Source organism: Vitis riparia, chromosome 15 (genome assembly GCF_004353265.1).
Source record: "Vitis riparia cultivar Riparia Gloire de Montpellier isolate 1030 chromosome 15, EGFV_Vit.rip_1.0, whole genome shotgun sequence".
In the NCBI taxonomy this organism is placed as follows: domain Eukaryota; kingdom Viridiplantae; phylum Streptophyta; class Magnoliopsida; order Vitales; family Vitaceae; genus Vitis; species Vitis riparia.
The window spans coordinates 8,908,185-8,919,185 of NC_048445.1; the positions used below are offsets into that span (position 1 = coordinate 8,908,185).

General features: G+C 36.5%; 1 protein-coding gene across 1 annotated transcript; it reads left to right on the plus strand.

The window, feature by feature from the left end:
- Positions 1-4,143: 4,143 nt before the first annotated feature.
- Positions 4,144-10,697, plus strand: LOC117931733 (nitrate regulatory gene2 protein-like). Its single transcript, XM_034852774.1, has 4 exons — positions 4,144-5,654; positions 5,902-6,086; positions 7,014-7,237; positions 9,648-10,697. Exons 1-4 carry the CDS (start codon positions 4,316-4,318, stop codon positions 10,435-10,437), a joined length of 2,538 nt encoding a protein of 845 aa, XP_034708665.1. The 5' UTR covers positions 4,144-4,315; the 3' UTR covers positions 10,438-10,697.
- Positions 10,698-11,001: the final 304 nt, after the last annotated feature.

Genomic DNA, 11,001 nt, shown 5'->3' on the forward strand with positions numbered 1-11,001 from the left:
ATCTTTACCAATAAAAAGTTACCCAATTCATTATTTTATAATATACCCATTAGTCAAGATTGATGATCCTTCAACACCCAAAACCCTAATCCAACGGAATTCATGGAAACAGGAAAAAATGAGGAGAGATTGGACCCCTCCACTGGAACAAGGATTCCAGCTAAGATTTGGACACTCTTGGAGGTGGGGCAGGGCCACAACACCAAGGCGCCCCCACCCTCACTCTGCTGTGTTCACTTTTTTAGGGGTAAATAGTTTCATCATTATCTATGGATTGCCGCCCACCCATCTCTTAATTTTCCTCCCACTTTCTAGGCCTTGTTTGGATGGCTAGAAACCCTATACTTGTGGGGAAGAAAAATAATGTATAGTTGCAGCTTTTTAAGTGATTTTTTTACCCATTGTTTACTGTTTGGAACAGGGGGGTTTGGGGCTCTGCTACCCATCTGAGAAGTGAATAAATATAGATTATTGTACTTGAACTTGGTGGTTATATAACGTATTTTGTCATGTAGTGTGCACAAGGGTACTGGCCGTACTGAGAGTAGCCCTGTGGGTTAAAGGCCGAAGCTCTGGACCCATCTGTTTCACCCTCATTGGTTGAGGATATTTATAGAATTCCCAAAGTGTCCCCACAAGTTTACAAAACTTAGGTCATAAGTTTGATTTTTTTAATCAATAATTTAATATTAGTAGGCAAATGACATCAAGATTAGCATCTTCATAATGGCTAGCTATCACTACTTTTCTAATAGGCTTTTTCTTCTTTCTTATCCACATTATTGCTATAGTTCTTTTATCCTCTTTTTATATATTTTGGAGAGGGAAAACCTCCAATTAATTTCAAATTATTGTGTGATTTAGTGGTTGGGTTTTTTTAGACTATAAGCTCCATGACTTTGAAAAATGGGAGTTAAGCAAAGTCTTACATAGACCATCTATTTATGTGGATAAAATTAATCCAAATATACTAAATTTAAAAGTTCTTTTATATCTACTTAATATATGTGGTAAAAATGATATTAAAAATGATGACATAATTTAAATTTTTTTAAAAATGTCTCATATGAGTCAAAGAAAATTGTGATTAAAAGTATATTAAATGCATGTTTTTACTCGTATGAAAAAAAAAAAAAAAACCATAAAATATGAATTCAAGTTTATAAAATATAAATTTTAAACGGTTATCTAAAAATAATTAGTATTTAATATATTTTTTTATTAAAGGTATCGTTTTTAACCGTTCACATGAGAATATAAAACTTGAATTATTTTTGAAGGATTTCTAGTTTGTAATTATTTTTATACTTAGTGTGTGAAAATTCATTTTTTTCAAAAATTATTCAATATTTTTTCTCATTTTGTTTTCAAGAGAAAAATGGTTTTAAGATCCATAATTATAATTTTTAATTTGTACCATACCATGTCTTCATTATATTTCTTTTTCTTCTTACTTTAGATAAAAGCCTTGATATATCACATGAAGTGGAAGTCCAAGACACTAAAAAGTGCAGCACATTATCTGTTACATATGTTGATAGAAAGTACCAAAATCAAAGGAAAAAAAACTAAAAAAAGGAGAATAAATCAAAGAGAGAAAAAAAAAAAAAAAAAAGTGGGGTGGGGGGAATATCTTGAAAGGAACAAATGAAGAATAAGATTCTAAACCAAATGGCCACAAAAAGAGTGGGGTCTGAATCTAAAGATCAGTTAGTAATGTGGGTTGAGACTTGAGATTGTTGGGTAGCAAAAGCAAGAAAGACCCTTTCTCACCAGTACTCTTTTTGGGAAAAAGTTCAAAGCAAAACTGTGAAAATGTGAAAATAAAAAAATATAAATCAAAAAAAAAAAAAAAAAGAAAGAAAGAAAGAAAGAAAGAAAGAAAGAAAGAAAGAAAAAAGATGTGCATGTGCATGAGGAGGTGGGTTGGGTCCAGTGGGGATTGTTGTGGGGTATTCCCTTCACCCTCTTTTTTCTCCTCTCCATAAAAGGAGCCACTTATTATGGTCCAAAGGGAATATCTATGCTTGCATTGCCTTCTACAGTATGAGAAATGGACTTCTCCTAGTCCATGACCCCCATCCAAAAGCCAGAAATAAATAAATAAATAAATAAATAAATAAAAGGTTAGGTGTGGTTAAATTTTAATATCTTGAAAACTGTTCCAACACTTCAAGCATTGAAAAACATGATTAGGTTAATTGGAAGCTTGATTTTTGCTTACATTGGACAAAGTTTAAGTTTGTCATAGAAAATTGATTATAATGAGGATTTTGTATTATGTTTAAGACCTACTAAAGGTTTGTTTTGTTTGTTAATTGCAGTCAAAAATAGTTTTCCATTTTTTAAAACAAAAAATATGAAACATGTTTAACAAAAAAAAAAAGAAAATAGTTTTTTCTTATAATTTTTTTTCTTTTTTTAATGTTAATTAGAAACTTATTATTTTATTTATGATAGATTAAATTTAGTGGATTATATTATATTTTAATGTATATTTTTTTTACTGAAAGTAGGGTGGTGTTTATTTTTTTGCTGAATAGAAAAAATCAAATATTAATGACTTCAATTTAGTTATATTGATTGATATTAACAAGTTACTTTTAACTTAATAGAAAAGATTAAGTATTTTAACTCTTTTCATTAAAAAAAAACCCGAACCTTATTTTTAAAGACTGTGTCTAAAATATAAAAAAAATTAAAAATTCTAATTAGAATGGGAAATTTTAATTATATTAAATTTTCAATGAACCATTTACACCTAAAAGACAAAAGAATAAAAGCAACCTAAATCTATTTCTTCTACCACATCCAATTTATAAGGGTTGGTTGAGTATGGGTAGTTGGCAAAGAGAGAAAGAGATGCCCATCAACCAAATTTAATGACACTCTAAACCAACAACACTTACAAGTAATCAAGTTAGTATTTAAAAAAGAAAAAAAAAGAAAAAAAAAGAAAGAATTGTTGGTGGGTGGAAAGTGGAATAAATATTTAAGTTCTCCAAATCATAGTAGTTTAGTTAGTTTATTGGCAAATCCTGATTAGACCTTTGTATAATCTCCATCTCCTTTTTGACCAGAGTGGAGATATGCCCCCTCCTTTGTGTTTCACAAAAGAAGAGAAAAAGGAATTCCCTTGTCATTTTTTGGGTTAATTAAAGTTTAATGGTCTTTTTAGGGAATCAATTCTTTAATTCCTTTTTCTTCTTTATATAATTGGAAAGTTATGATGCATTAAGATGATATAATATTTTTTTTTATTTTCTAATTTTGGATCCCAAAAGGAGACTTTACAAAGAAGATACTGTGAATGGAAATATTTTAAGATATTCTAATTTTTAAGGATTTTGGAGGATTTCAGACCCTAAGATCATGTTCGATTCTCGTAAAATTTGAAGGAAAAGTGGAGAAAAAAAATTAAATTCAGTAAATTCTTTTTATATATCACTTCAAATTCATTTTATCTATCTAATTCTTCTATAAAAGGATTGGATAGTTTAAAATTTTATAATTTTTATAATTAATTTTAATTATATTTGATTTTTTTTTGTATTTTACATAATTCAACCAAATATAAACAAATTAGTTTCCTTAGTATTTTTTGGGAACCAAACATAACCTAAAGGTATTTAGGTATTCACTTTTTTTTTTTTCTTATTTTGGAACAAAATAGTTATTAGATTTTACCATATCCCCATAAGTGATATATTTTTTGTTTTCTATTTTTAAAATAATTTATTTGAGATACAACAACTTCTATAAAGCTATATTGAAAAATAATAATTTTAAAAATTAAAAAAAATACTATTTCAAATAATAATATTTTAAAAAGTAAAATTTATATATATTTTTATTTATATTAAAGTTTTTAGTAAAGCAAATTGAAAAAGAAAAGCAAAAACAGAAAATACATTTGTAGGAAAACTGTGGGCCCACCCAATTTTTCTTAAGATCCACTCTATCACATTACTCACAGCAAAGCAGAAAACAAAAAACAAAACAACAAAAACAGAAACAAAAAACAAATGGTTGTTTTGCTGAAACGTGTAATGAATCATGAATTTGAAATTAGAAATGCAAAAGATGATTATTAATTGATCGATTTTGTTGCCAAAAACATAATATATATAGGGGTCTGAAGGAAAAAGGAAAAGTGTTGTGGGGGATGGGACATCAACAGCCCTGAGAGCGAGTATAAGAGCTCTCTCTCTCTAGAACTCAAAAAAACGCGCCACCACCACCGCCGGAGCTGTCTCTTTGGATATTTTTCTCTTTGCTGGCACTGCTTGTACGTTTCCGAACAGAGTGTGCTGTGATGGGGTGTACGGCGTCGAAGCTCGACAACGAGGACGCTGTGAGACGGTGCAAGGAGCGGCGCCGCCTCATGAAGGAGGCCGTCTATGCCCGCCATCATCTTGCCGCCGCTCACGCTGACTACTGCCGTTCGCTTCGCATCACTGGTTCTGCTCTCTCCGAGTTCGCCGCCGGAGAACCCCTCTCCGTTTCAGACCAAACCCCTGCTGTTTTGCTTCGGAACCCCTCGTCGGTTTCCAACTTTTCTTATCAGCCTCCGCCGCGAGTGCCCTCACCGGCGCCGTCTCTCCGACCGCCGCCCCCGCCACCGGCGTTCTTCCCCTCGCCTTCTCCGACTATCGCTAGCTCCAAGCTGCCGCATATACTCTCTGCGTCGAGTTTGAACTCGTCTCGCCCGAGGAGGCCTCCAAAGCTCCCTCACATTCTTTCCGAATCGAGCCTCGCTTCGTCTCCTGTGAGTCAGCGGTCCGACGGAAAATTTCATATTCCGACGGCTTATCAGGCGCACTCGACCTATTCGAGTACTCCTTCTCAGACATCATCAGTCTGGAACTGGGAGAATTTCTACCCTCCGTCGCCCCCAGACTCTGAGTTCTTTCGGCGACATACCGACGACGACAAGCACTCCGAACCTCCAGACTCTGAGTTCTTTCGGCCACATACCGACGACGACAAGCACTCCGAGCCTCCAGAATCTGAGTTCTTCCGGCGACATACCAACAACGTCAAGCACTCCGAGCCTCCAGATTCTGAGTTCTTTCGGCGACCTACCAACGGCGACAAGCACTCCGAGCCTCCAGAATCTGAGTTCTTCCGGCGACATACCAACGACGTCAAGCACTCCGAGCCTCCAGATTCTGAATTCTTTCGGCGACCTACCAACGGCGACAAGCACTCCGAGCGCCTGCACCAGCACCAGCACCATCACCTTGATGACGACGGAGAGGAAACTGAGAGAGAAGAGGTTCAATGCAGCGAATGGGGCGACCACTACAGCACAACAAGCTCATCAGACGAGGGAGATGTAGAGTCCAGATCCGAGATCGGGAACCGATCGAATTTCGGATCCTCGGTGCACAATGAACCTACTACTGTTAAATCGAAGTTCCCCCCTGCAAGCAAGTCGAATAAATTCGATGACGCCGGATCGTCCGTGAGCTACAGCGCCGGAGCCGGCGAAATCTCCGATCTGAAAATTGTTGTACGGCATCGAGATTTATCCGAGATTGTTGCATCACTTAAGGAGTACTTCGACCAGGCTGCATCAGCCGGTGAACGCGTTTCCGAGATGCTCGAAATTGGTAGAGCTCAGCTCGATCGGAGCTTCCGACAATTGAAGAGTATGTTTAATCTGAATCTACATTTCAAAATTTAGCCTGTTTGGTTGGTGAGAAAAGACAAGAAAAGAATACAAATTACTCTGCTCACTAAAGCTCAGTGGAATTTAACAAACACAAAACCGGAGTACCGGACAGTCAAAATTTTTAATTTTCTTGTTTATTTCCTCCAACTTTCTCACCAACCAAACGGAAAGTGAATTTATCGCGAAATTTCCATCATCCAATTCAATTTAATTTATCGTTACAGAAACTGTGTATCATTCAAGTGGCGTATTGAGTAACTTGAGCTCGACTTGGACCTCCAAACCGCCGTTGGCGGTTAAATACCAGCTCGACGCCGGTTCGCTCCATGAACCGGGCGGTCCAAAGAGCCTTTCCTCGACCTTGGACCGGCTATTCGCATGGGAGAAGAAACTCTACGAAGAAGTCAAGGTACAGGACCATTTTCGTCATTTCCTTAATTATTCAAATTGACCAAAATGTTATATAAAATGACGAGGATATCCACCAAACATTATAGCGTGACCACACCGCAATATTTACCAAATGACAAAAATGCCCTTTCCATTTTATTTCATAATTATCGATATGTTTACCTTTTTTTTTTTCTTTTCTTTTCTTTTCTTTTGTGGGGTGGGGGGTAATGGATGAAGTGCCTTCAATAATAACTGTTAGGCTGACAGAGACAACATACTTGTGGGTCTCTGTCCAACCAACTCTTCTAGTTGAAATTTACTCACCCAGAAAGAATCTTCTGTTTCTATGTCAAATGCTTACAGTTTGGGTGGATATGGTAACAATTATAGAATCTTTTTGGATTTTTTTTTGTACTAAGAGAAAAGGATAAGGAAATAGGTGTGATGAGATGGTCATTTTCTGAGAAATGGAAGAACTGCAAGGACTTTAGGAGGGCTTCTAGTCATGGCTAAATACTCCTGAACATAAATGGGCAATTTTATCGATTCTTCGGTCACTGTTATCAGTTTTGAAGGCGAAAGTATTAGAAACACCCATGAACAGGAAAAAGGCTGTTTTTAGGGGAAAAGAGGGTAAAAAGGGCTTGTGGGTTATGCAGTTTGCTTGTTCAGCAATACCTGGGAATCTTGCTTTTCCAACCTGTACCTTGGGATTGTCAAGTCAATCATCTCAGGTGAAGAGAAATTTTTCTCTGAGGAAAACGAAATGAAGAAATTGCAAGTGAGGAAAAAGGGGAACTGCAGAGGTTTGAAATTCTGCTAGTGGTACTTTTCATTATGTGGATGGCTTGTATGATTAATTTGTGCTGTTGTGTTTGAATTGTGTTGAAGCCAAAATATCGATTGATGCTAATGCAGGGAGTTGATTTTGGATGAATTGTAGGCTAGAGAAGGTGTGAAGATTGCACATGAAAAGAAGCTGTCTACACTACAGAGCCAGGAGTACAAGGGGGATGATGAGATCAAGTTAGACAAGACAAAGGCTGCCATAAAGAGATTGCAATCACTAATTATTGTCACATCTCAGGCTGTTTCCACCACTTCCACTGCCATCAATGAACTTAAAGACACTGATCTTGTTCCGCAGCTTGTCGAGCTTTGTCACGGGTAAGTTCACATTCTATTTTGATTTGTTTGATTGTAATATAGCTGCATGCACGATAGATTAGAAACTGAAAATATTAACTTGGATTGACAAAAATGATTGGGGAGTGGATATATCTTTAACAAGAATAACCCAAACATTTAAATAAGAGCTCATAAAAGCTTTAGACCTAATGGAGATGAAACTGCAAGCATATCTTTAGCATAGTTTATAAGTTGCAAATCATTGTGTTGTTCAATGATTTGTCAATATTATTGAATTATGGTCAAATTAGGGTGGCTTGATGTATTAAGAATTATTAAAGATTTTTTCCCAGCTTCCCCAATTTTAAATAAGTTCAGCATTTTTATGTGAAATCTTCATTGAATTAATGAAAACTATAATGGTAAAATTTTTTGTAGTATAATTCCAAAATTGTCTACTTTTTTCCAATTCAAGTTTAATTTAAAGTTCAATTTGAATATTATAGCTAAATCTGAATATCAACTTCCATCTTCTTGTTGACATATTTCAAAACTATGCCACCATCCAACTTTTATGGTGTCAAGGAATTACAGGAATTAGGGCATGGATTGGATGGTTTTATTTTTCTAGATTATCACTAATAATTTTTGTGTTACACAAATAGTGGTATTAGAGTGAGTGAAGTTCATCTTTGGTGATAAAATCACATTGCACTTTGCTCTCATATGAAAGACATGCCAGTGTTGACCACTGGTGTATTGTATTGGTAGGTGAAGAATTATGAGGCACTGCTCTGTTTTGCCACTTGCTTCAGCCCCTCAGTAACGGCAGGTGTCCATTGTCCTGGCCTGTCCAACTTCTAGCTACCTTCTTTCTTGGGGACCATTGTCCTTTTCACAACCCATCGAAAATCAGTTGATTTTTGGGGAGTTATGTACATCAGCTTTTACTGTGGTATGGTCCACCCTTTGGCTGTCTTTAAGTTTCTGGACGGGATTCTGGATGCAGTAAACTAAGATGTTATTTGCATGCACTTGTTCTCTGTTTTTGACAACAGAAAAGGATAGTAACTCTTATATAAAATGTGAGAACTCCATGACACTTAAAAAGATTATGATTTTTAAAAACTATTTAATTTTCTTTTTTCTGATCAGAAAAAACTATATAAAAAAAATTGAGATATTAAAAACCTTTTACTACCTCAAATTTAAAAGTTTTAAAAGTAATTGTTTAAGTACATAAGGTAAGTCCGTGCCTTTTATAGAAATATAGGAGTTACTTTCATTTTTTTTTTTCAAAACAGAAAATAGGAAGTGTATCTAAACAAGCACTAAGCTAAAACCTTTATTTCAAAGTATTAATTACTGGGGGCACTAATATAGCGGTAGATGATTAAACATAGGGAGGGGTAAACAGCATGAAGATTGTGGGATGACTAGCAAAAGGAGTTGTGTTGGGTCCCTGAAGGTTTGTACCTTGTATGAAATGAACATAAATTACCAAAGAGACCTGGATAATGTTTCTGTTGATTGTGACATGAATTGTTGTGTCTGTTGTTCCATGCCTACCAGCTAACCAGGAGGGTCCAAGAACTATAAAATGATCACCTGACGAGCAGGTCATATTAGTTTTCCTTTGCATGCTGCTAGACTTTTCCCTATAAATTATGGATTCACCAACCAATTCTCTGGCCCAGGAAAAGATGGCTTTTAGTGTTAAGAACAGGAGAGACAAAAAGGCAAGTAGTTTAGCTATTGACAATGATCCAAAAAAGGTCCTGAGCATTTCATCATTTTCATTTGGAAAATGAGAACATTCTCAAAAAAAAAATATTTCATTTCTGCAGCCAGACTGACCCCTAGCTTTCCAAAGTTATGCAGTTATGCTAAAGCTGATAAGAGGAAGAAATGAAACTTTTGCTTATTTTTGGGAATGAGGAAGTACAGTATGTAGCCACCCCTAGATCTTGGTCTGACTTCTGTGTTGGGCTCCTATCTTTAGAAATGACCGTAGATAACTCTTCCGATTACTAGTTTGTTGCTCTTGTTTGAAAGATGCAAAAGAATGGAAAATGTGAATGTTAGGGAGCAGATTGCTAAATGTGACCTTGCAGCCCACTCCACAGCAGTGGGGGCAAAACTTGGACAATGTGATGATAATAATATGTTGGATCATATGAAGCGCTTTACAAAGGCCTAATTACCCTAGTTCAATCCACCACTTTATATGCCTATGTGAAATTAATAGTGATTTTTTTTTTTTTTTGTTCTTGTCAAAAAAAAAAGTTTGTTCCTCTCCAGTCCTAGCCTTCTTATATAATAGTTTAATTACAAAACCACCTTTGTTTTTGGTGTAATAATGGCCAGCTGAACTGTTGTCATATTATATTGGTTGGAAGCTTGATGCTTGAAATTAAAATCATTTATGTGAATAATCTATTGAGTGCAGGCTCATGTACATGTGGCAATCGATGAATCAGTTCCATGAAGTTCAGAACCATATTGTGCAGCAAGTGCGGGGTCTTGTCAATCGAGTAGGGAAAGGTGAATCAACCTCTGAATTGCACCGGCAGGCCACCCGGGACCTTGAGTCAGCTGTCTCTGCCTGGCACTCCAGCTTCTGCCGCCTTATAAAGTATCAAAGGGACTTCATCCTGTCCCTCCAGGGCTGGCTGAGACTCACACTTATCCCTCTCAACAATGACAACATCAATGGCCACAGGGAGCAGTCTGTAGTTTTTGCCTTTATTGACGAGTGGAAATTAGCCCTTGACCGTCTCCCAGATACAGTAGCTTCTGAGGCCATCAAAAGCTTTGTCCATGTTGTCCATGCAATATCCGGAAAACAAGCAGAAGAGCTCAAAATTAAAAAGCGAACTGAAACTGCATCAAAAGAGCTTGAGAAAAAGGGTTCGTCTCTTCGGAACATAGAAAAGAAGTTCTACCACTCTTACTCCATGGTTGGTATAGGGCTTCCTGATTCTGGGCCCGACAATGGGCAGGGGTTGGATGCCCGAGACCCACTTTCTGAGAAGAAAGCTGAGCTTGCAGCTTGCCAAAGGCGAGTTGAAGATGAGATGGTGAGGCATTCCAAGGCGGTAGAAGTGACCAGAGCATTGACACTGAATAACATTCAAACAGGCTTGCCAGGGGTTTTCCAGGCAATGACCAGTTTTTCTGGCCTGTTCATGGAGGCACTTACATTGGTATGTGAAAGATCCTATGCAATTGCTGCTTGAATATTCTTTTGTGGAAGTTTTTGAGGTAAGTTGATATCGATAAGGGCTGGGATTTTTTTTAGAGATGAGCTCTTATTTTATTTTGTTGTTTTTTCGTTCCATGTGTAAATATGTGGAATTTTGCGGTTTTATCATCCATTTTGGTAGGGGAAGGGGGGAAAGAGAATGTTTCTGTATAGGAAATTGCTTGGATTGTTGTATCAGAGGTTGCTCTTTTAGCAGCTGAATAAATATATGGCCTTTTTCTTTTCCTCTTTTTCTATTTTCGGCTACTGTTGCAAGAGGTAGTGGATCATCATCTTTGGCACAATAGGAATGCAGCTTACTGCTTTTAACATTCCATTCTGGACTGTCTAAAACCGATTGGGTTAAGATAAAATCAGGCTGTTCATCTAGATGCTTGTCTTGGTGTAACCTTCTTGTTCAATCCAAACCCGAATCTAGATGCTTATAGAGAGGTTAAAGTTCTATTCGTTAGGATGGAACTTGTTCTACAGTGGTCCACAGAAATAATGAGAGAAAACATAGGAAATAAGCCTGTTGTTTTCTTGATCTTTCTTTCAG